The sequence below is a fragment of the Coregonus lavaretus genome (assembly GCF_964263955.1).
Source record: "Coregonus lavaretus genome assembly, chromosome: 14".
Classification (NCBI taxonomy): Eukaryota; Metazoa; Chordata; class Actinopteri; order Salmoniformes; family Salmonidae; genus Coregonus; species Coregonus lavaretus.
The window spans coordinates 26401602-26427946 of record NC_140001.1 but is presented as its reverse complement, the minus strand read 5'-3'; the positions used below and the strand labels follow the sequence as shown (position 1 = coordinate 26427946).

Sequence of the window (26345 nt, the reverse complement as noted above, 5' to 3'; positions counted from 1 at the left end):
CTGTTCTCATTGTATGGAAACCAGGGTTAGGCCTCCAAGACAAGGTTCTTATCAACTATTCATAACAGATCTCGTCCCTGGTACCTTAAAGACACCAATTCAGTCTATGAAAATGCAGGCTCAGTCAGACCAGAGACATCTCCCTTTCACACACCACTAATCATAGAATGGAATGTGGCTGTTGGTTTTGTCACCTAGCCAATCATAAATCAATTGTCAGCTCCAGATACCCCTATCTCGAGTAAAACCCATGTCCTTGACCACACGCTTAGACTAGCTGCAGGGAGCTGGAGTAGAAACCATTCCTTTACAAAAACACAGCATTAGTAGAACAGTATATAATTGTTAATTATGAATATTAAACAAAGCAGGTAAACATGTTACATGTTAATTTTTCTTTCACAGTATGTACGACACAGTCCCCCTCCAAAACCACACATATTTTGTTAGTAGAGACCCTACTGTGTATTTCCGACCCCACTTTAGCTGAGACAGGTAGAATCGTTTTCTCTCTACAGCCCAATATTCTCAACATATCAGTGTCAACATAGAATTCTTTCATTATTGGTGTTAAAATTATTCTTTTTTAAATTATATTTTTTATTTGTTTTCATAAATTACTTATTGCATTTTCTTGTTCTCACAATAGAAGTGGCCATTGATTAAAAATAAATATCTTTGAATGAGTTATCCACATTGCAATGTTTAAATGCGGGCTTTTATTTTGAAGGCTTCTATATTACCATACGATTGACGTCATCGTTTGTGCTGCTGGCAGGCGAGCTTCCTGTGTGCTGAGACTTCAATCAGAAGTCAATTCGATTCGGTTTTACCGCCTCTCCTCCGCGAGTAGGACGGGCGTAGCACGGCTATACACAACTGTTTCAGCGACTGAACGATGGCAGTGAACCTAAGCAAAAACGGCATTGCCCTGACAAATGCCTACAAAGAGGTGGTAGATGAGAAATCCAACACCAACTGGTAAGGACGGTAGCACTGCAGGATAGCTCGCTAACGTTAGCTAGCTAGCTAACTTAATTGCATCGCCATAAAATGTTGCATCCGCTATTTTTAGTTAGCTAGCTACGTTAGCTCCCTAGTTAACATTTAATTTCCCTTGCCTTTCGTATAAGTTATTTAGCTCACTGGCTTGCTTGTTGTGCAATGAAAACGAAGGTTGTATCAATGAAACAGTATAATTAGTATTGCCATGTTCGTACAGTAGCCGATATAAAAATCGGATGACCCTGTCATGTTGTCTGCCAATTTCCTTAGCTTGTTAGCTTGCTATTTAGCTAATGATGATGCTAGATGACGTTAGTAGTTTGGTAGCTACTAGCTACGTTAGCTGTTTGCGTTTTTTATTTTGTGGATTTCTTCAGTCATTGCAATGCCTAAATATTGCATGCACCTAACGTTAACGTTACTTAGTCAGCTAATTTTAGCTAAAGAAAAGTATTTGGAGAAACAAATTAATTCACGTGTCACTTAAGGTTCAAATGAAACCTGTTGGTGGAAGTGTTTAAAGATCAAGATGACCTGAATTAATGAATTAACCTGGTTTACCTCAAGAGGTTTATCAAACCCAGAGGGTTTCAGTCTTAGCACACTTCCTGTTGCTGAATGTGGACCAGACTCTCAAAAGTGTTTGTCTTTAAACCATATAATTACATAGTACACTATTACAGGATCTCAGTTTCTCACGTAAATGGGTTGCTCCAAAGTTATGCAGTTCAACCAAGTGTCATGTTTTTGTTTGATCAGGGCACATCACCTAACAAGGTTGCTTCAGGATGCTATTCTGCAATACCTTTTTATGCAGTGGCTAAGTGTTACATGGATGTGAACAATTATGTATGTTGTTGAAACTGCTTATTATGCTTCCAATCTACTATTTGCAATGGTAGTGTGACCCTGTAACCTGGCATTCTTCTCTGCAGGGCATTGTTCACCTATGAGGGGAACACTAATGATATCAGATTGGCAGAGAAGGGAGGTGAGTGTGGTACACAGGATCTTAGAAAGGCTCCAACATTTAAATGTATTCCGTTTGGAATCGAGTCTGTAATGTTGTCTGAGATCATCATCACCCTAACTTATGGTGTGCCACTGAATTGCTCTCAAAGCACAGTAAGGCAATTTAAAAGATGAAAGCAAAGGTAGTAAATAGTTTGCAGTAGTTGTGTCTTTTATTGTTTCAATAAGTCTCCTAGACAAGTGTTTTGTAGAAGATAAGAACTATTTTCATATGAAAAAAGATAGGTAGCAAACAGCGTCTAATGCAGGAAGAATCTTACAACACATACACTGTCAAAAACTGAACATGTTGAACGTGCCTAACGCCTTGATCACACCGATGGCGTTATTGCGCAAAATAGATTTGTGTGCAACAAAAGTTGAACATTCACCTTCTGGTACCATTTCTGTCAAGCTGTCTACGCATACAGTTTGACGCATACGTTTGATAAATCCAACGTATGCACCACACAGAACGCACTGCAACTGCAACGCAATGCTTGCGGGCTGTCATGTGCCTTCTTTACTGAGGAGTGGCTTCCGTCTGGCCACTCTACCATAAATGCCTGATTGGTGGAGTGCTGGAGAGATGGTTGTCCTTCTGGAAGGTTCTCCCATATCCACAGAGGAACTCTAGAGCTCTGTCAGAGTGACCATCGGGTTCTTGGTCACCTCCCTGACCAAGGCCCTTCTCCCCCGATTGCTCAGTTTGGACAGGTGGCCAGCTCTAGGAAGAGTCTTGGTGGTTACAAACTTCTTCCATTGAAGAATGATGGAGGCCACTGTGTTCTTGGGGACCTTCAATGCTGCAGTAATTTTTTGGTAACCTTCCCCAGATCTGTACCTCGACACAATCCTGTCTCAGAGCTCTACAGACAATTCCTTCGACCTCCATTTACATTTTAGTCATTTAGCAGACACTCTTATCCAGAGCGACTTACAGTTAGTGAGTGCATACATTTTCATACTCATGGCTTGGTTTTTGCTCTGACCTGCACTATCAACTGTGGGACCTTTTATATAGACAGGTGTGTGCCTTTCCAAATCATGACCAGTCAATTGAATTGACCACAGGTGGCCTCCAATCAAGTTGTAGAAACATCTCAAGGATGATCAATGGAAACAGAATGCACCTGAGCTCAATTTCAAGTCTCATAGCAAAGGGTCTGAATACTTATGTAAATAAGGTATTTCTGTTTTAGTTTTAAAACATTTGCAAAACATTTTAAAACCTGTTTTCGCTTTGTCATTATGGGGCATTGTGTGTAGAATGCCGAGGATTTTTATTTATTTAAAACATTTTAGAATAAGGCTGTAATGTAACAAAATGTTTAAAAAGTAAAGGGGTCTGAATACTTTCCGAAGGCACTGTAACTGCCTCTGTAATGCAAGGCAAACGCAGCATTCCATTGAAAATGAATGTACTTCTGGTGTACCAAAATGCAATGACGCTGTCGGTGTGATCAAGGCATAAGGGAGTATTGTTTGCCATGTAGTCTATTGTGTACAACATTTCAGCATTACACAGTAATGTACATGACAGACTTTGCATAGAACATACATTCTACAATGTGACAACATTACGATACTGTTTCAGATGGTGGACTGGAGGAACTGGTGGAGGAACTTAGCAGTGGGAAAATTATGTACGCTTTCTGTCGTGTCCAGGACCCAAACTCTGGCCTGTGCAAATACGTCCTCATCAACTGGGTGAGTGCTGCACTACACTTCCTTTTCTTCTAAAGGTGGCACTCCTCTGTATTTTGTAATTTAAGTTGAATGATGCTCATGAGTATTTGTGTTTCAGACTGGAGAAGGTGTGAAAGATGCCAGGAAAGGACTATGTGCCAATCATGTCAGCTCCATGGCAAATTTTCTCAAGGTAATTTCATTTGGGATGGTTTAGACATTTTCTCCACACAGACAACTTGTTAGTTAATGAAGAAAAGCCATTAGATGCAACTATTTGTGTGTACACTTGCAACACTGGCCTCAACAGGATATTAAATGTATAGCAATGGCAGGAAAGGAGTAGACACCCCTGTAAGTGCCAGAAATAGCGTTTTGGTGTTTAAGATAGGGCTGTCAAAGTTAACGCGTTATTAACATAGTAACGCATTACATGTTTATTGGCGCTAATTTTTTGCCGCTGTTAATCGCGTCTCCATTTCTTCACCGCACGGAAGCTTTTAAGTGCACGTTTTTTCCGCACAGACCCTTTTAAGCGCAGAACACAACACGGAACACAACTACAGTCAATGCTTGCGCCTTTACAGCGCTGAAGACTGTGTGCCTCTAGCCAAAATCATGTGAAAATTATGCCCAATATCAGAGCTATGTTTTTTTTCTTTCTGCCACGGATTGGTGCTCATGTCGCGGGACATTTTAAACTATTTTTTAGTTTGATGACAAACGACATTGTTTAGCTAGCAACCTGATAACTTGACCACTGACTAGGCCACGCCCAAATTTGGATGGCACAGGAAGAACTGAAAAGGAATAGGTTACTCAAAAATATGCTTCAAAGGTAGGCTGCATATGCAAGAGTGGGGTGTGTATGATTGTGTGTGTGTGAGAGCGGGAGTAAGCGGGCGAGTTCGTTTTGCATGGCCCGGTGCCCCTGGTGTGTGGAAATGTAACTTAAGGACCAATGGAATGGCCTAAAATGTGCAAACACCGCCCACCCATGGCACCGGGCCATGCAAAACGAACTTGCCCAGTGTGAGAGAGAGGGTGTGGGAGGGAGGGAGAGTGTGACAGTACAGATGGTTAGTGTTTTCATAACATTGTTGGACACATTTAAAATCTATTTGTTCTTTGTATCCATATAGCCAGTATTTCTTTTGCTGTAGTCATTTAGAATGCCCTAAAGTGTTAACAGTATGTTGTAGAGAAAGAGACAGACTGTGTGCTGTGTGCAAATGTTAAACTTCAAGAACAGTTGGTAGAGCATGGCGCTTGCAACGCCAGGGTTGTGGGTTTGTTTCCCACGGGGAGCCAATATGAAAAATGTATGCACTCACTAACTGTAAGTCTCTCTGGATAAGAGCGTCTGCTAAATGACTAAAATGTAAATGAGAGGGAGTAGGCCTACTGAAACATTGGGAGCATTAGTAGCTTTATGTTACAGTGAATTTTGTTTATGGTGGAAATGTTATTAAAACATTCTGATGTAGATAATTTTGTGTTTCTGTCCCTTACAATCAAAGCATAGTATGCCTGTAACTTAATGCACTGTTTATTAAATGGAAAAAGGGCCACATTTAAGCAAATTCAAACATTTGGATTTAATCGCAATTAATGCCATTAACTCAATTAATTATTTTAATCGTTTGACAGCCCTAGTTTGAGTTAAGCAGCAGTTGGATGCTGCTTCAGGTGAAGTGGTTGTGGTTTCTGAATCAGCTCTTTAAGTAGACTCGGTTATCAGTCGTTATCATGAAAGTCACCCTGCTAACTGCATGTCAAAAAATCCAATGGGTGGTGGCTCAGTCAGATATCAAATATTCCTCCTATGGACAGCCCTTTCATGGCCTTATCTGGAATGTGTGATGCGTGTTATTTGTAGCTTAATTGTCTGCTGTAATTCCAGGGCGCCCATGTCACAATAAATGCCCGTGCAGAGGAGGATGTAGAACCAGAGGCTATTATGCAAAAGGTGGGCAATGCCTCAGGGGCCAACTATAGCTTCCATAAAGAGTCCAACAAGTTCCGAGACGCTGGTCCCCAGGGACCTGTGGTATGTACCAAATACAGCATCTTATCCTTTTTAGAGATTAAAACATTTTAGTTGTGCATTATGAGTTTGTTTCATCGTATTATCAGCATCTGTACATTATGTTGGCAAGTTGTGTTGTGGTCGGATAAAATGCTCTCATATAGCTAATTTGTTTCGGTAATAACTTGTCTGCCTGTGGACATTTTCGTTAGATTTATAGCACAAGGCTGCGGATGAGTTTTTCAGTGTGAGTTAGTTTCCAATTTGTTGGATGTTGTGATGGTGCAGCTGGTTGTTTACAATGACTCATCTGCAGTAGAATCCAGTGGCTTAGTTGAGGCTCATGATTGCTGGCCAGGGCTGAAGCCAGGCCAGACAAGGCTGTTTAAAGCCTGTTAACTCACCATAATAAACCAACATGCTGTGTCAGTACTGGATCTGGGTAGGGGTTGGTGTCCAGGAGTGAGAACTTGTTTGGCGCATAGGAGATTTTTTGTTGTTGGCTAACACATTTTGTTATGACAGGGCTCAGTGTATCAGAAGACCAACGCTATGTCTGAAATCAAACGCACCAATAAAGACAACTTCTGGGCGCAGGCAGAGGTAAGCCAGCTCCAACACCTTTCTCCCACTACAGGTACTCACTGATCCTCTCCATACTGGTTAGATTTGCTTGAGCATAGCTCAGCATGTTCTGGTGTCATGCGGCGTTATGACACATTTTAAACTACCCTAACCTTGTGCTCATGGCCCGTGTGTCTGTCTCAGAAAGATGAGGAGAAGCGGCGACAGGAGGAGCGCGGCAAGGCAGACGAGGAGCGCCAGAAGCTGGAGAAAGACAGGAAGGATCGAGAGGCCAAAGAGGCAACTCTCAGAGAGAAGAGAGACAAGGAAAGGGCCTCTATGATCGACCAGCAGAAGTGAGTAAAACTGTGGTTAGTTCACTTAGCTGGAGGTGGTTATCTAGCTGACCTTATTGACAGCCAGGTTTGCATTAAGTCTACTTCCCCCTTTTAACAACCATTTGTTTAACAGGAAGTACCAGCAGCAGCAGGAAGCTGAGAGCAGAGAAGATGAGAAACAACAATGGGTGAGTTCTCTGCTGGCTCACAGCAGGACTGGCCTGCAGTCTGAGGAGAATTAATTAAAATCAATTCTGCTATGTTTAACTGGTAGTTCATCCTCATTTGGGAGGCAGTAGATCAGTCTGTGCAACATGCACCCCACCTAAGTTATGTTTTTAAATGTGAAAGCACAAATTTAGGACATGATAAGAATAGCACAAGAACAAACTATACAGAACCATTAGGCGTAGCCTCGGAGGTAGGATTCAATTATGTGTGGTGCATCATCATCAGGAGGAGCAAGAGAAGGACTTCCAGGCAACTCAGAAGAAAGGGATGAAGCGTGGTGAATCTGTGGAGAAAGCCAATGTGAGTTAAATGTGGCCCCATGTAGCTTTTAAGTGATTGTCCAAATACTCCCTATACCCTGTGACTCAGAACTCTGTTCCGCTTCCCTTTTCAGTGACTCAATCAAATCTGTTCTTTGCTTGAATTTAAATTCTACAGCTTCACTTACTGTCATTTTCTTTAGACATAATTAAGAAATTGTACACATTTATTCATACTGTAGATCAGGGGTAAGCAACTAGATTCAGCCGCGGGCTGATTTTTGTTGGAGCGAGTGGTCGGGGGTCCGGAAAATAATTTGTATAAGAATTTGTACACTGCAAATTGACCACAACTAAGACCAACAAGATTGTATTTGAAAATAACAATAAATGAAAGTCATTTTTGGCTGAAGTTCTTACCAAGAAAAACTTCCAAAAGGACTAATTCAAGGTAGAAAGGAGTTGGAGCACTCAACAAAAAAAAGCAGGAATTGATTTATTTTAGCTCACTTTAATCCATTGTACATGATGTGAACATGTGACTGACGTTTCGACGTCAAGCTGACGTCTTCCTCAGAGTGAACTGACCATTGCACTTAGCTCCTATTTATAGACTAGTGGCCCATTGAGACAAAACAATGTAAGAAAGTATTGATGCTTTGGATTTTGTATTCTTTAGCTGTTCTCGGGTGGTTAACGTTGTATTATTGGCCGACCAACACTAAACTTTTTTTACCACTGGAGAACAGGGAAATAATATAAAATCCAAAGCGTCATTAATTGTAGCACCACAAATGTTATATACATGCTCAAATGTATATATTGGTAAAATTATACGAGCATTAAAACTCTGCATTGCAGAACATAAGGCTGACAATAGGCCGGCCGGCCCTCCATGGACTGAGTTTGACACCCCTGGGCTAAACAATGATTTTTCACTGTCCTCGTTTCTATAATGTTGTTGCCTTGATTGTTTTGGGTCTCTGTGTCTCCGGATTCACAGACAACCAAATATCAAATTATTTACATTTTAGTCATTTAGCAGACGCTCTTATCCAGAGCGACTTACAGTTAGTGAGTGCATACATAATTTTTTGTATTTTCCATACTGGCCCCCCGTGGGAATCAAACCCACAACCCTGGCGTTGCAAACGCCATGCTCTACCAACTGATCCCTATGTATATTTTGACATGGCCTATTGATTAACGAGACATACTATTTCTCTTATTATTAGTATTATTTTGTGCTACAATTTGCCATTTACCTTGAAACCTATTAGCATTATTATTTTCTTACATTGTTTTGTCTCAATGGGCCACTAGGCTATAAATAGGAGCTAAGTGCAATGGTCAGGTCACTCTGAGGAAGACGTCAGCTTGACGTCGAAACGTCAGTCACCTGTTTTCGTCCTGTACAATGGATTAATTTCTACGTCGATTAGTCCTTTTGGAAGTTTTTCTTGGTGATAACATCTCATGATTTTCGTCGTTGTTGAGCACCCCTCTCCTTTGTTTGCTGAAGCGCCTTCTTCTAAGCTTTGGGAGGCCAAAGAAAATCCCTTGCGGGCCAGGTTTTGCTGACCCCTGCTGTAGATTATTTTGGAGACTGTGCCCTTTGCTTATCAGCAGTGTATTTCACTGGGGTGTTGAACTATTAAGAGTTCTACAGCTATACAGTGGCCAGTGTGCATGTCTGACTCACACTGTGTGTTTCAGGAGGCAGCCTCTCTGATCTCCCAGCGCTCTATGAACCCCAGAGAGATGTTCAAGCAGAGAGAGAAGGGCATGGCCCCCAGCACTGCAGACATCGACACCCCTGCTGCTGCTGCCCACGCCCCTGCCAGCCCCCAGCCAGGTAGGCCACCAATTCAATTGTTTGTTAATAATATGCCAAGTGTAGTTCCTAATGAGGACTTTAGATTATTCTGTAAAATGTTTCTGCCATGGGTGTTTCATAACTGGGCTTGCTAGCTGTCTGTCAGGTGTGGGTGAGATCAGTGGATTGTCTGGGCCATGTTGAAACATGCAGTAGGAGATTCTTATTGCATTATCAGCTTTAACTCATTGTCAGACATGGACTGTCTCATATCACATCTTGTGTCTAGACCACATCTGCTTTGTGTTGTCTGCTCTGCTGGGTAACCTCTCCGGCCAACATGTATAGTGGGGAAAAAAAGTATTTAGTCAGCCACCAATTGTGCAAGTTCTCCCACTTAAAAAGATGAGAGGCCTGTAATTTTCACCATAGGTACACGTCAACTATGACAGACAAAATGAGAAAAAACAATCCAGAAAATCACATTGTAGAATTTTTTATGAATTTATTTGCAAATTATGGTGGAAAATAAGTATTTGTTCAATAACAAAAGTTTGTCAATACTTTGTTATATACCCTTTGTTGGCAATGACACAGGTCAAACGTTTTCTGTAAGTCTTCACAAGATTTTCACACACTGTTGCTGGTATTTTGGCCCATTCCTCCATGCAGATCTCCTCTAGAGCAGTGATGTATTGGGGCTGTCGCTGGGCAACACAGACTTTCAACTCCCTCCAAAGATTTTCTATGGGGTTGAGATCTGGAGACTGGCTAGGCCACTCCAGGACCTTGAAAGGCTTCTTACGAAACCACTCCTTCGTTGCCCGGGCGGTGTGTTTGGGATCATTGTCATGCTGAAAGACCCAGCCACGTTTCATCTTCAATGCCCTTGCTGATGGAAGGAGGTTTTCACTCAAAATCTCACGATACATGGCCCCATTCATTCTTTCCTTTACACGGATCAGTCGTCCTGGTCCCTTTGCAGAAAAACAGCCCCAAAGCATGATGTTTCCACCCCCATGCTTCACAGTAGGTATGGTGTTCTTTGGATGCAACTCAGCATTCTTTGTCCTCCAAACACGACGAGTTGAGTTTTTACCAAAAAGTTATATTTTGGTTTCATCTGACCATATGACATTCTCCCAATCCTCTTCTGGATCATCCAAATGCACTCTAGCAAACTTCAGATGGGCCTGGACATGTACTGGCTTAAGCAGGGGGACACGTCTCGCACTGCAGGATTTGAGTCCCTGGCGGCGTAGTGTGTTACTGATGGTAGGCTTTGTTACTTTGGTCCCAGCTCTCTGCAGGTCATTCACTAGGTCCCCCCGTGTGGTTCTGGGATTTTTGCTCACTGTTCTTGTGATCATTTTGACCCCACGGGGTGAGATCTTGCGTGGAGCCCCAGATCGAGGGAGATTATCAGTGGTCTTGTATGTCTTCCATTTCCTAATAATTGCTCCCACAGTTGATTTCTTCAAACCAAGCTGCGTACCTATTGCAGATTCAGTCTTCCCAGCCTGGTGCAGGTCTACAATTTTGTTTCTGGTGTCTTTTGACAGCTCTTTGGTCTTGGCCATAGTGGAGTTTGGAGTGTGACTGTTTGAAGTTGTGGACAGGTGTCTTTTTTTTTTTTTTTTTTTTTTTTTTTTCACCTTTATTTAACCAGGTAAGCCAGTTGAGAACAGGTTCTCATTTACAACTGCGACCTGGCCAAGATAAAGCAAAGTAGTGCAATAAAAACAACACAGAGTTACATATGGGGTAAAAAAAAAAACAAAGTCAGAAATACAACAGAAAATATATATACAGTGTGTGCAAATGTAGCAAGTTATGGAGGTAAGGCAATAAATAGGCTATAGTGCAGAATAATTACAATAGTATTAACACTGGAATGCTAGATGTGCAAGAGATTATGTGCAAATAGAGATACTGGGGTGCAAAAGAGCAAAATAAATAACAATATAGGGATGAGGTAGTTGGGTGGGCTAATTTCAGATGGGCTGTGTACAGGTGCAGTGATCAGTAAGCTGCTCTGACAACTGATGCTTAAAGTTAGTGAGGGAGATAAGTGTCTCCAGCTTCAGAGATTTTTGCAATTCGTTCCAGTCATTGGCAGCAGAGAACTGGAAGGAATGGCGGCCAAAGGAGGTGTTGGCTTTGGGAATGACCAGAGAGATATACCTGCTGGAGCGCAGACTACGGGTGGGTGCTGCTATGGTGACCAATGAGCTAAGATAAGGCGGGGATTTGCCTAGCAGTGATTTATAGATGGCCTGGAGCCAGTGGGTTTGACGACGAACATGTAGTGAGGACCAGCCAACAAGAGCGTACAGGTCACAGTGGTGGGTAGCGTATGGGGCTTTGGAGACAAAACGGATGGCACTGTGATAGACTACATCCAATTTGCTGAGTAGAGTGTTGGAGGCTATTTTGTAAATGACATCGCCGAAGTCAAGGATCGGTAGGATAGTCAGTTTTACGAGGGCATGTTTGGCAGCATGAGTGAAGGAGGCTTTGTTGCGAAATAGGAAGCCGATTCTAGATTTAACTTTGGATTGGAGATTCTTTATGTGAGTCTGGAAGTTGAGTTTACAGTCTAACCAGACACCTAGATATTTGTAGTTGTCCACATACTCTAGGTCAGACCCGTCGAGAGTGGTGATTCTAGTCGGGTGGGCGGGTGCTAGCAGCGTTCGATTGAAAAGCATGCATTTAGTTTTACTAGTGTTTAAGAGCAGTTGAAGGCTACTGAAGGATTGTTGTATGGCATTGAAGCTCGTTTGGAGGTTTGTTAACACAGTGTCCAATGAAGGGCCAGATGTATACAAAATGGTGTCGTCTGCGTAGAGGTGGATCTGAGAGTCACCAGCAGCAAGAGCGACATCATTGATATACACGGAGAAAAGTGTCGGCCCAAGAATTGAACCCTGTGGCACCCCCATAGAGACTGCCATAGGTCCAGACAACAGGCCCTCCGATTTGACACACTGAACTCTATCTGAGAAGTAGTTGGTGAACCAGGCGAGGCAGTCATTTGAGAAACCAAGGCTATTTAGTCTGCCAATAAGAATGCGGTGGTTGACAGAGTCGAAAGCCTTGGCCAGGTCGATGAAGACGGCTGCACAGTACTGTCTATTATCAATCGCGGTTATAATATCGTTTAGGACCTTGAGCGTGGCTGAAGTGCACCCGTGACCAGCTCGGAAACCGGATTGCATAGCGGAGAAGGTACGGTGGTATTCGAAATGGTCGATGATCTGTTTGTTAACTTGGCTTTCGAATACTTTCGAAAGGCAGGGCAGGATGGATATAGGTCTGTAGCAGTTTGGATCTAGAGTGTCACCCCCTTTGAAGAGGGGGATGACCGCGGCAGCTTTCCAATCTCTGGGGATCTCAGACGTTATGAAAGAGAGGTTGAACAGACTAGTAATAGGGGTTGCGACAATTTCGGCGGCTAGTTTTAGAAAGAAAGGGTCCAGATTGTCTAGCCCAGCTGATTTGTAGGGGTCCAGATTTTGCAGCGCTTTCAAAACATCAGCTGTCTGAATTTGTGTGAAGGAGAAGCGGGGGGGGCATGGGCAAGTTGCAGCAGAGGGTGCAGAGTTGGTGGCCGGGTTAGTGGTAGCCAGATGGAAAGCATGGCCAGCTGTAGCAAAATGCTTGTTGAAATTCTCGATTATTGTAGATTTATCGGTGGTGATAGTGTTTCCTAGCCTCAGTGCAGTGGGCAGCTGGGAGGAAGTGCTCTTATTCTCCATGGACTTTACAGTGTCCCAAAACTTTTTGGAGTTAGTGCTACAGGATGCAAATTTCTGTTTGAAAAAGTTAGCCTTTGCTTTCCTGACTGCTTGTGTATATTGGTTCCTAACTTCCCTGAAAAGTTGCATATCGCGGGGGCTATTTGATGCTAATGCTGTACGCCACAGGATGTTTTTGTGCTGGTCAAGGGCAGTCAAGTCTGAGGAGAACCAGGGGCTATATCGGTTCTTAGTTCTGTATTTTTTGAATGGGGCATGTTTATTTAAGATTGAGAGGAAATTACTTTTAAGGAACAACCAGGCATCCTCTACTGACGGAATGAGATCTATATCCATCCAGGATACCTGGGCCAGGTCAATTAGGAAGGCCTCCTCGCTAAAGTGTTTTAGGGAGCGTTTGACAGTGATGAGGGGTGGTCGTTTGACCGCGGACCCGTTACGGACGCAGGCAATAAGGCAGTGATCGCTGAGATCCTGGTTGAAGACAGCTGAGGTGTATTTAGAGGGTATGTTAGTCAGGATGATATCTATGAGGGTACCCATGTTTACGGATTTAGGGTTGTACCTGGTAGGTTCGTTGATAATTTGCGTGAGGTTGAGGGCATCTAGCTTGGATTGTAGGATGGCTGGGGTATTAAGCATATCCCAATTTAGGTCACCAAGCAGTACAAACTCTGAGGATAAATGGGGGGCAATCAATTCACATATGGTGTCCAGGGCACAGCTGGGGGCTGAGGGGGGTCTGTAGCAAGCGGCAACAGTGAGAGACTTATTTCTGGAAAGGTGGATTTTTAGAAGTAGAAGCTCAAACTGTTTGGGCACAGACCTGGATAGTATGATGGAGCTCTGCAGGCTATCTCTACAGTAGATTGCAACTCCACCCCCTTTGGCTGTTCTATCTAGACGGAAAATGTTATAGTTGGGGATGGAAATTTCAGAATTTTTGGTGGCCTTCCTGAGCCAGGATTCAGACACTGCTAGAACATCAGGGTTGGCAGAGTGTGCTAACGCAGTGAATAACTCAAACTTAGGAAGTAGACTTCTGATATTTATGTGCAAGAAACCAAGACATTTGCGATTACAGAAGTCATCAAATGATAGCGCCTGGGGAGTAGGAGTGATACTGAGGGCTGCAGGGCCTGGGTTAGCCTCTACATCACCAGAGGAACAGAGGAGGACTAGAATAAGGATACGGCTAAAGGCTTTAAGAACTGGTCTTCTAGTGCGTTGGGTACATAGAATAAAGGGGGCAGATTTCCGGGTGTTATAGAAAAGATTCAGGGCATTATGTACAGACAAGGATATGGAAGGATATGAGTAAAGTGGAGGTAAACCTAAGCGTTGGGTAACAATGAAAGAGATAGTATCTCTAGAGGCATCAATTGAGTCGGTCTCTGAGTGTATGGGGGGAGGGACAAAGGAGCTATCTAAGGCAGGTTTAGCTAGGCTGGGGGGTCTACAGTGATATAGTACAATTAGAAATAACCAAAACAACAATAAACTAACCATGTTTGGGCTGAGGCTAAACATAAACAGGATGTAGTACCGTAAAAAGGAACAGTCCAGCAGATATCAGCTGTATAGCTGAGTTATCATAAGGTCCGGTGGTGAAGCACTTGTGAGTAAGAGGCCACGGATAGCGTGTGCTAGCGGGCCAGGGCTAGCAGATGGATGGAATCTTCGTGGTTAACGTCGTAACCACATCAGACGATTTCGTCGGCAGACCAGTCGTGTAGGATCGGCGGGGCTTCGTGTCAACACTAGGTGGTCCCGTCCGGTTGACAGAGAGGTAGATAGCCGGGAGATGGGCCTAGCTCAGGATGATTAGCCAGACCACAGCGTCCGTTTTGTTGTAGCCAGCTGGTAGCGATGAATCCGGAGTTAAAGGTCCAGTGATTCAGTGATTCCGGCGGAAAAACTGATATGATCTGGGTCGATAACGCGCTGTGCAGACTGGCCGAATATCCGGTGATCAATGTCCAATGATTAAAATTAATCCAGCGGGAAAAAAATCCAATGTTTTGGGTGAAACACCGCTAGCTGTGGCTAATAGCAAGTAGCTAGTTAGCTGGCTAGCTAGTTTCAACTGGATATTCTAGATAAAGGTAAGTCAAAAATAGAATCCGTTCCACATTGAGTGAGGCGGGTTGCAGGAAAGTATATTTTGTAGAAGGGTGAAAAGTCTGATAGGGAAATATGTACGAAAAATACAAAAAAACAGGGTATTTACAGGCTATTTACAGACACACGACAGAAACAGGACTGCACTACTTCGCCATCTATTATACTGATAACAAGTTCAAACAGGTGCCATTAATACAGGTAACGAGTGGAGGACAGAGGAGCCTCTTAAAGAAGAAGTTACAGGTCTGTGAGAGCCAGAAATCTTGCTTGTTTGTAGGTGACCAAATACTTATTTTCCACCATAATTTGCAAATAAATTCATTAAAAATCCTACAATGTGATTTTCTGGAAAAAAAATTCTCAATTTGTCTGTCATAGTTGACGTGTACCTATGATGAAAATTACAGGCCTCTCTCATCTTTTTAAGTGGGAGAACTTGCACAATTGGTGGCTGACTAAATACTTTTTTTCCCCACTGTATGTCTGTCTGCTCTGCTGGGTAACCTCTCCGGCCAACATGCATGTCTGTCTGCTCTGCTGGGTAACCTCTCTGGCCAACATGTATGTCTGTCTGCTCTGCTGTGTGTTTCTCAGGGCGTTTGCAAAGCCCTTTTCTCTCTAAGCAACCATGTGAGCCGTCCCGCTCGCCCCTGCACCAAGCCTCCCCACTGCCTGCAGGCTCTGCCTCACCTGTCCCTGCTGCAGGTCTGAGCTCACTCATACCACTGACACAAACTGACCCTTTCCCAACACACAGAGAAATACTTCACACGTGGGTGACTGCATTACATACAATTACTATGTTTGCGTTTCGGTCAAATCTCTACCTGATGCTACTCCATTTCAATCAATCAGTCCAAATGATTTACCTGATGCTACTCCATTTCAATCAATCAGTCCAAATGATTTACCTGATGCTACTCCATTTCAATCAATCAGTCCAAATGATTTACCTGATGCTACTCCATTTCAATCAATCAGTCCAAATGATTTACCTGATGCTAGTCCATTTCAATCAATCAGTCCAAATGATTTACCTGATTCTACTCCATTTCAATCAATCAGTCCAAATGATTCACTTGATGCTACTCCATTTCCTCTCTTGTTACTGCAATTTAACGTCATCCTCATTATTGAATCACTGTACATCATCATGCCCACATTAGATCACTGTAATCATCAATCTCATCCAGTGTGCTTGTCTTTTTCCATGAGAATTCACAGATGGTTTGGTATATATTCCAACTAGTGTTTAAGGTTAGGCATTGGAATTGTTAAGGTTTGGAATAGGCTTAAAACAAAAATCTCAAAAACATCTGTCTATCGCTGGATTCGAACATGCAATCATTGGAATCAGAGGCAGATGCTTAGGCAGATGCACCCTAGCAAAACCGAAACCTACTTGAAGGTAACAGCACTCACTGTTGCCCCTAGTGGCCAGCTTCCACATCATCTCCCGACGCCCTCAGCCATGGATGGATGTTGAAAACTGACTTGTATCATGGGTGACCTGGCTGATTATATTCAGTTTCTGAATATTTATGAGTGCATGCGTTAGTATGTGTGTACATTTGTGGCCCTCTGTGTGTATCTGTGCTCGTATATCGTGTGTGTACGTGTGTGTACGTCATAATAAGAACCCAGTGTGGATGAGCCCGTTGTGGATGAGCCATCCCAGTCTGAGTGCTTGGATGAGCAGGATGCAACCCCTGTTCAGGATGCAGTCCCTGAGGAACAGTGGGAAGATGAAGGTGGGCCCTACTCCACATGCACCTCAGTCTGAGCACCGAACAGTCATATTCATCTCTCATCTGTGTATCATCATGACCATTTCTCTGGACACATTTCTAAGTTACTTTGTACTCTGGATCCCTGCTGCTGCTGCCACCTTTTGGTAGAGAGAGGTAGTATTTTCAAAAAAGTCTGACTTTTTCCCCTTTCAGTGAAGGCACCAGCACCTCCCACTCAGCACAACCATGCCACAGAGCCAGCCCAAAACGATCTCTATGAAGAGCCCCCACAGGTGAATATTTGTCATGGCACGTGTGAGCAGTGAAAATCATTCAGCAAGGCTGAGGATTTAATTATGAACAGCGATAACATACATTTTGTAATCTGAAAATACCTTCTCATTATTCAAATACCATTCAAGTCAAAAGATGTAACTGGTAACATTTGCAGTTGAACTTACACTTGAAGGGCATTCTGAGGTACAGCACCCCTTGTTCCCTCAGGTGGAAGAGAACACATGTGAGGTGCCTGCAGAGGAGAAGACGGACCGAGGTGTCTGTGCCAGGGCTCTATACGACTACCAGGCTGGTAAGCATCGTCACAGCCTACTGACAATTTACAGCTGACACTCAGTCCACTGAACTGGTTCTCTATGAAAAATGTGTAACCGTGACGTTTTACCCCAATACAGAGAATCAATGTGGGTAGAACTGCTAGATGGAAACTGGCAGTCAGTTAGGGAATAGACCCCTGTAAATAATACCACAACGGATATTTGAATGGACATGGTGATCTGAGGTATTACTCCTCTTTTCATTCCACAGCTGATGACACAGAGATCTCCTTTGATCCTGATGACATCATCACTGGCATCGAGATGATTGACGAGGGCTGGTGGCGGGGCTACAGCCCAGACGGGCATTTTGGAATGTTCCCAGCCAATTACGTGGAGGTTTTCTAAGTCCATACCTCGCCCACTCACTAGATCAGCATATTGGAGGCAGAAGAGAAAAGATCCCCCCCAGAAGAATTCGGCAGTAGGAAAACTGCTAGAAGTAACTCAACAGTGAACACTTTAGAATAGTTTGCTGAACTGTATCTCCACATTATGGACCAATGTATGAACAATAACCATGGGACCAGGGGGTGCTTAAATCTATCCTTGTTGAAGAAAGCAATTCCATTATGTTGTTGATGTTGTGAGCCGTTAAATGGCATAGTTTAGGTTTTGATTAAAACCAATATACTTGCCAACCCCAAACTGAATCTCTCACCTTTTAATGTGATGCAGTAAATTGTCAGGCATTGTTGATGTTTCAATTCAAGATTCCATTGTGAACATTGATAGCACTTGTAGATCACATTCCTTAAAAATTGAATCCAGTTTTGTTCCAAGTATACTATTTTTGTTATTTGTAGCATTCGCTCCTGTCGGGTTCAGGATAATAACATTTCATAGCTCACATAATGGTACCAACTATGATCTTTTGCCTTTTTTTGCCTTTTCCTTAAAGACTAATATTTTATGTGAGTATTTCTCTGTCAGAAATGAGTTTGCTTGAAAGGAATCCTGTGTGAATTTCAAACCATAGTTTGGTATTGCAGTTGAATTTAATATTAGAAAACCAAAAGGTTCTATATTTGCTATGCTCTCTGGGTGGCTGAACTCAAGGGAAAATAGGGGTGAAAATAATGACACAATCATATTCTCCTTGTGAAATCTTTTGTTGTTTTTTAAATATATAATGGTTATGTAAAAAGCTCGTCCCCATACCCTCCCTGCTCTCTTCAGCCCCTGGAGAATTTTAATGACTGACTATTTCAGGGACCAGTTACACAAAACAAAGCATAAGTCATATTTTCTCATGTGTTGTTGCCGTCTTGTCATAATCTGTGTCCTGGGTACAACTCGTCTCTGCTTAACTAGTCTTTCACAGCCAGGTCCAGCTTCCATCAAAATACAGGTCTGTGATTGGCTTAATTTAGCAGGCTTAAGGGAGCCTTGATCAGATGCTGTTATCATGTGACAGTGCCAAAGGAGGGTAACAGAGTGGCGTGATGATGTCCTCTGGAAAGTGCTTTCTCTCATTTTAATCTGTGTGGAAACTCCATAACCATTAGGCTATGCAACATCACTGCTTTTTAACTTACAATGAAATCATTGTGAAAGAAAAAGTTTGTGAGACATTGTCACTTTAATTAATGATAAAGGAATTTAAGAATGATTCAAAGGGTTCACGTCATTTCAAGGTGTGTGATGTATCCATTGTCCATGTTTTTGTTTTTCAAGAGTATATTGTAATGCAAATACGTTCGTCATAATAAATGAGTTAAAGTAAAATGTGTGCCTGTCTTATGACATCTTTTGTAAATGCTGGTTGTGGCGGCAGTAAATTGATTTAAACATATGATGGCGGTATGAGATAGCTGATAGAATAGAAACAGAATTGTGTAAGGTGGCATATTGATTAATCTGAAATCCGTTTGGAGTGAAAGCATTGGGGACTTTCAAAGAGCAGTAACTGTTTGTTGGCACAGTTAGGAGTATCACTTTTAGTCTCATACAGTGCCTTCGGAAAGTATTCAGACCCCTTCACTTTTTCCACATTTTGTTACATTACAGCCTTATTCTAAAATTGATTTTTTTTTTATTCCCCCCCTCAATCTACACACAATAGAGTGGAGCAGGTTTTCATCAAGGATCTCTGTACATTGCTCCGCTTATCTTTCCCTCGATCCTGACTAGTCTCCCAGTTTATGCCGCTGAAGAATCCCCCCCACAGCATGATGCTGCCACCACCATGCTTCACCGTAGGGATGGTGCCAGGTTTCCTCCAGATGTGACACTTGGCATCCAGGCCAAAGAGTTCAATCTTGGTTTCATCAGACCAGAGAATCTTGTTTCTCATGGTCTGAGAGTCCTTTAGGTGCCTTTTGGAAAACTCCAAGCGGGCTGTCATGTGCCTTTTACTAAGGAGTGGCTTCCGTCTGCCCGCTCTACCATAAAGGCCTGATTGGTGGAGTGCTGCAGACATGGTTGTTCTTCTGGAAGGTTCTCCCATCTCCACAGAGGAACTCTGGAGCTCTATCAGAGTGACCATCAGGTTCTTGGTGACCTCCCTGACCAAGGTCCTGCACCCCTGATTGCTCAGTTTGGCCGGGCAGCCAGCTCCAGGAAGATTCTTGGTGGTTCCAAACTTCTTCCATTTAAGAATGATGGAGGCCACTGTGTTCTTGGGGACCTTCAATGCTGCAGACATTTTATGGTACCCTTCCCCAGATCTGTGCCTCGACACAATCCTGTCTCGGAGCTCTACGGACAATTCCTTCGACCTCATGGCTTGGTTTTTGCTCTGACATGCACTGTCAACTGTGGGACCTTTTATATAGACAGGTGTGTGCCTTACCAAATTATGTCCAATCAATTGAATTTACCACAGGTGGACTCCAAGTTGTAGAAACATCTCAAGGATGATCAATGGAAACGAGTCTCATAGCAAAGGGGCTGAATACTTATGTAAAAAGGTATTTTTGATTTAGATTTTTAATAAATTTGCAAACATTTCTAAAAACCTGTTCACTTTTTAAAATCAATTTTAGAACAAGGCTGTAACGTAACAAAATGTGGAAAAAGTGAAGGGGTCTGAATACTTTCCGAATGAACTGTACATAAACCTCAGCTGTGATGTTCTATAAGCAGTTTCCTGGAATGAGAGCATAAAGGTAACGGCTGGGTTTTTTATTGTTATTACCTTTGTTTCAGTTTCACAAGAACAGCAAGATTTAACATTTCCCCCATCCTGTAAGATAAGATCTCACTTAATTTTCCCTCAACTAAAAAAAACATGCCTAAAAGCCTCCCATAGTCCCCTTTAAAAAGTAATTCATTGTATTACTGAAAATGGTTGAAACCTGAAGTCACAAAAAATGACAAAGAAATAGAGAAGATGTAGGCCTATAGTGGTTTTCTAATGGTAGAATACAAAGTGACTAGAAAGGCTATTAGATGATACGTTCCCAGGATTGTGAGTCAAACCTGTTCTGATTGGAATGACAACATTTCTTCTGAACTGGTTCAGTTTACAGTCTGCTGACCTCATCACAACCCCCTCTGTCACTGGAAGGCTGAGATGAATAGCAGGGGGTTTTCTTTACATCGCATTTCTCATCTATTCTTAATGCTCAGTTTAACTTGGTATTAACTTGAATAGGTGCCATGAATTATAGATCTTTGATATTTACATATACCTATTTGAATCACAATTCAAGAAGTTTCCAATTTCAGGGATAGATTGACAAATACAATAATGTATGTACAGTGGGGAGAACAAGTATTTGATACACTGCCGATTTTGCAGGTTTTCCTACTTACAAAGCATGTAGAGGTCTGTAATTTTTATCATAGGTACACTTCAACTGTGAGAGACTGAATCTAAAACAAAAATCCAGAAAATCACATTGCATGATTTTTAAGTAATTAATTTGCATTTTATTGCATGACATAAGTATTTGATCACCTACCAACCAGTAAGAATTCCAGCTCTCACAGACCTGTTAGTTTTTCTTTAAGAAGCCCTCCTGTTCTCCACTCATTACCTGTATTAACTGCACCTGTTTGAACTCGTTACCTGTATAAAAGACACCTGTCCACACACTCAATAAAACAGACTCCAACTCTCCACAATGGCCAAGACCAGAGAGCTGTGTAAGGACATCAGGGATACAATTGTAGACCTGCACAAGGCTGGGATGGGCTACAGGACAATAGGCAAGCAGCTTGGTGAGAAGGCAACAACTGTTGGCGCAATTATTAGAAAATTGAAGAAGTTCAAGATGACGGTCAATCACCCTCGGTCTGGGGCTCCATGCAAGATCTCACCTCGTGGGGCATCAATGATCATGAGGAAGGTGAGGGATCAGCCCAGAACTAAATAAAATAAAAAATAAAAAAAATTGGTCATTTAGCAGACGCTCTTATCCAGAGCGACTTACAGGAGCAATTAGGGCTAAGTGCCTTGCTCAAGGGCACATCGACAGATTTTTCACCTAGTCGGCTCGGGTATTAGAACCAGCGACCTTTCGGTTACTGGTACAACGCTCTTAACCACTAAGCTACCTGCCGCCCCGGCAGGACCTGGTCAATGACCTGAAGAGAGCTGGGACCACATTCTCAAAGAAAACCATTAGTAACACACTACGCCGTCATGGATTAAAATCCTGCAGCGCATGCAAGGTCCCCCTGCTCAAGCCAGCGCATGTCCAGGCCCATCTGAAGTTTGCCAATGACCATCTGGATGACCCAGAGGAGGAATGGGAGAAGGTCATGTGGTCTGATGAGACAAAAATTGAGCTTTTTGGTCTAAACTCCACTCGCCATGTTTGGAGGAAGAAAAAGGATGAGTACAACCCCAAGAACACCATCCCAACCGAGAAGCATTGAGGTGGAAACATCATTCTTTGGGGATGCTTTTCTGCAAAGGGGACAGGACGACTGCACTGTATTGAGGGGAGGATGGATGGGGCCATGTATCGCGAGATCTTGGCCAACAACCTCCTTCCCTCAGTAAGAGCATTGAAGATGGGTCGTGGCTGGGTCTTCCAGCATGACAACGACCCGAAACACACAGCCAGGGCAACTAAGGAGTGGCTCCGTAAGAAGCATCTCAAGGTCCTGGAGTGGCCTAGCCAGTCTCCAGACCTGAACCCAATAGACATTCTTTGGAGGGAGCTGAAAGTCCGTATTACCCAGCGACAGCCCCGAAACCTGAAGGATCTGGAGAAGGTCTGTATGGAGGAGTGGGCCAAAATCCCTGCTGCAGTGTGTGCAAACCTGGTCAAGACCTACAGGAAACGTATGATCTCTGTAATTGCAAACAAATGTTTCTGTACCAAATATTAAGTTCTGCTTTTCTGATGTATCAAATACTTATGTCATGCAATAAAATGCTAATTAATTACTTAAAAATCATACAATGTGATTTTCTGGATTTTTGTTTTAGATTCCTTCTCTCACAGTTGAAGTGTACCTTTGATAAAAAATTACAGACCTCTACATGCTTTGTAAGTAGGAAAACCTGCAAAGTCGGCAGTGTATCAAATACTTGTTCTCCCCACTGTATATGTTTTGTACAGAAACAGTTACAGTGGGGAATTTTTTTTTTTATCAGCCACCAATTGTGCAAGTTCTCCCACTTAAAAAGATGAGAGAGGCCTGTAATTTTCAACATAGGTACACGTCAACTATGACAGACAAATTGAGGAAAAAAAATCCAGAAAATCACATTGTACGATTTTTAATTAATTAATTTGCAAATTATGGTGGAAAATAAGTATTTGGTCACCTACAAACAAGCAAGATTTCTGGCTCTCACAGACCTGTAACTTCTTCTTTAAGAGGCTCCTCTGTCCTCCACTCGTTACCTGTATTAATGGCACCTGTTTGAACTTGTTATCAGTATAAAAGACACCTGTCTACAACCTCAAACAGTCACACTCCAAACTCCACTATGGCCAAGACCAAAGAGCTGTCAAAGGACACCAGAAACAAAATGGTAGACCTGCACCAGGCTGGGAAGACTGAATCTGCAATAGGTAAGCAGCTTGGTTTGAAGAAATCAACTGTGGGAGCAATTATTAGGAAATGGAAGACATACAAGACCACTGATAATCTCCCTCGATCTGGGGCTCCACGCAAGATCTCACCCCATGGTGAGCAAAAAGATCTCACCCCACGGTGAGCAAAAATCCCAGAACCACACGGGGGGACCTAGTGAATGACCTGCAGAGAGCTGGGACCAAAGTAACAAAGCCTACCATCAGTAACACACTACGCCGCCAGGGACTCAAATCCTGCAGTGCCAGACGTGTCCCCCTGCTTAAGCCAGTACATGTCCAGGCCCGTCTGAAGTTTGCTAGAGTGCATTTGGATGATCCAGAAGAGGATTGGGAGAATGTCATATGGTCAGATGAAACCAAAATAGAACTTTTTGGTAAAAACTCAACTCGTCGTGTTTGGAGGACAAAGAATGCTGAGTTGCATCCAAAGAACACCATACCTACTGTGAAGCATGGGGGTGGAAACATCATGCTTTGGGGCTGTTTTTCTGCAAAGGGACCAGGACGACTGATCCGTGTAAAGGAAAGAATGAATGGGGCCATGTATCATGAGATTTTGAGTGAAAACCTCCTTCCATCAGCAAGGGCATTGAAGATGAAACGTGGCTGGGTCTTTCAGCATGACATTGATCCCAAACACACCGCCCGGGCAACGAAGGAGTGGCTTCGTAAGAAGCATTTCAAGGTCCTGGAGTGGCCTAGCCAGTCTCCAGATCTCAACCCCATAGAAAATCTTTGGAGGGAGTTGAAAGTCTGTGTTGCCCAGCGACAGCCCCAAAACATCACTGCTCTAGAGGAGATCTGCATGGAGGAATGGGCCAAAATACCAGCAACAGTGTGTGAAAACCTTGTGAAGACTTACAGAAAACGTTTGACCTGTGTCATTGCCAACAAAGGGTATATAACAAAGTATTGAGAAACTTTTGTTATTGACCAAATACTTATTTTCCACCATAATTTGCAAATAAATTCATTAAAAATCCTACAATGTGATTTTCTGGATTTTCTTTTCTCATTTTGTCTGTCATAGTTGACGTGTACCTATGATGAAAATTACAGGCCTCTCTCATCTTTTTAAGTGGGAGAACTTGCACATTTGGTGGCTGACTAAATACTTTTTTCCCCACTCTAATCTGGTGGTTTGTAGAATCATTTTGCAATCCGTAAAGATTCACTATGACTCAATGTGAACAGAACCCTCCTGGGAGGTACACAAATATAAACGCAACATGTAAAGTGTTGGTCCCATGTTTCATGAGCTGAAATAAATCCCAGACATTTTCCATATGCACAATTAGCTTATTTCTCTCAAATTTTGTGCACAAATTTGTTTACATCCCTGTTAGTGAGCATTTCTCCTTTGACAAGATAATCCATTCACCTGACAGGTGTGGCATATCAAGAAGCTGATTAAACAGCATTATCATTACATAGGTGCACATTGTGCTGGGGACAATAAAAGGCCACTCTAAAATGTGCAGTTTTGTCACACAACACAATGCCACAGGTGTCTCAAGTTTTGAGGGAGCGTGCACTTGACATGCTGACTGCACGATTGTCCATCAGAGCTGTTGCCCCAGATAATTTAATGTTCATTTCTCTACAATATGCCACCTCCAACGTCGTTTTAGAGAATTTGGCAGTATGTCCAACCGGCCTCACAACCGGAGATCATGTGTATGGTGTGGTTTGGACTAGCGGTTTGCTGATGTCAACGTTGTGAACAGTGTGCCCCATGGTGGCGGTGGGGTTATGGTATGGGCAGGCATAAGCTATGGACAACGAAGACAATTGCATTTTATCGATGGCAATTTGATTGCACAGAGATACCGTGATGAGATCCTGAGTCCCATTGTCGTGTCATTCATCCGCCGTCATCACCTCATGTTTCCGCATGATGATGCACGGCCCCATGTCGCAAAGATCTGTACACAATTCCTGGAAGCTGAAAATGTCCCAGTTCTTCCATGACCTGCATACTCACCAGACATGTAACCCATTGAGCATGTTTGGGATACTCTGGATTGACGTGTACGACAGCGTGTTCCAGTTCCTGCCAATATCTAGCAACTTCGTACAGCCATTGAAGAGGAGTGGGACAACATTCCACAGGCCTCAATCAACAGCCTGATCAACTCTATGTAAAGGAGATGTGTCGCACTGCATGAGGCAAATGGTGGTCACACCAGATACTGACTGGTTTTCTGATCCACGCCCCTACCTTTCTTTTAAGGTATCTGGGACCAACAGATGCGTATACAGTGCTACGAAAAAGTATTTGCCCCCTTTCTAATTTTCTCTACTTTTGCATATTTGTGATATTGAATGTTATCAGAGCTTCAACCAAAACCTAATATTAGATAAAGGGAACATAAGTGAACAAATAACACAACAATTACATATTTATTTCATTTATTTCATAAACAAAGTTATGCAACACCCAATTCCCCTGTGTGAAAAAGTAATTGCCCCCTTACACTCAATAACTGGTTGTGCCACCTTTAGCTGCAATGACTCCAATATGTAATTGTTGTGTTATTTGTTCACTTATGTTCCCTTTATCTAATATTAGGTTTTGGTTGAAGATCTGATAACATTCAGTATCACAAATATGCAAAATTAGAAAGGGGGCAAATACTTTTTCATAGCACTGTATGTATTCCCAGTGATGTGAAATCCATAGACTAGGGCCTAATGAATTTATTTCAATTGACTGATTTCCTTATATGAACTGTAACTCAGTAATATCGTAGAAATTGTTGCATGTTGCGTTTATATTTTTGTTCAGTATATATTCCTGATCTAACAAACACTTTTACATCAAGCTAAAAGTGAATGTTTTCATCAGCTTAATACAAGTAAATTGTGAATTCAAGGTGTGATCACAATCTGAGTCAAATGAAATATTTAATCAACTCATATCAATATCACAATTGCGCGAACCAAAGAAGAACAGTAATTTAGTTATGACATGTTTTTAACCAATGGATGTGACAAAAACTGTAAGTTCTGTGAAATTGCTCAAATGGATGAATCAATGTAGGGGGTTGAATCAAGGTAATTCTATTTCACCCATCCTTATTTCAAACAGCAGTGAAACGGGTGTTTTGTCAAAAAAAAAAAAACTCCCTGTGAGATCCGGCCAGCCAACTGATAGTTTTGTTATTTTGA

The 26345-nt window shown here is 42.5% G+C and overlaps 1 protein-coding gene across 5 annotated transcripts; it reads left to right on the top strand.

The window, feature by feature from the left end:
- The first annotated feature begins 776 nt into the window (after positions 1-776).
- Positions 777-18904, top strand: LOC311141442 (drebrin-like protein B). 5 transcript variants are annotated; one of them, XM_084176772.1, is made up of 15 exons: positions 807-981; positions 1941-1996; positions 3614-3726; positions 3824-3898; positions 5609-5755; positions 6260-6337; positions 6503-6654; positions 6770-6824; positions 7093-7167; positions 8844-8982; positions 15423-15533; positions 16466-16579; positions 16772-16851; positions 17063-17147; positions 17384-18904. In XM_084176772.1, the coding sequence occupies exons 1-15, from the start codon at positions 899-901 to the stop codon at positions 17518-17520; spliced, it is 1500 nt and encodes a 499-aa protein (XP_084032898.1). In that variant the 5' UTR covers positions 807-898; the 3' UTR covers positions 17521-18904. The 5 variants fall into 5 exon arrangements, with proteins under 5 accessions (XP_084032899.1, XP_084032902.1, XP_084032901.1 ...); XM_084176773.1 differs by lacking the exon at positions 15423-15533 and having other exon boundaries at positions 777-981; XM_084176774.1 differs by lacking the exon at positions 1941-1996 and having other exon boundaries at positions 862-981.
- The last annotated feature ends 7441 nt before the right edge of the window (positions 18905-26345 follow it).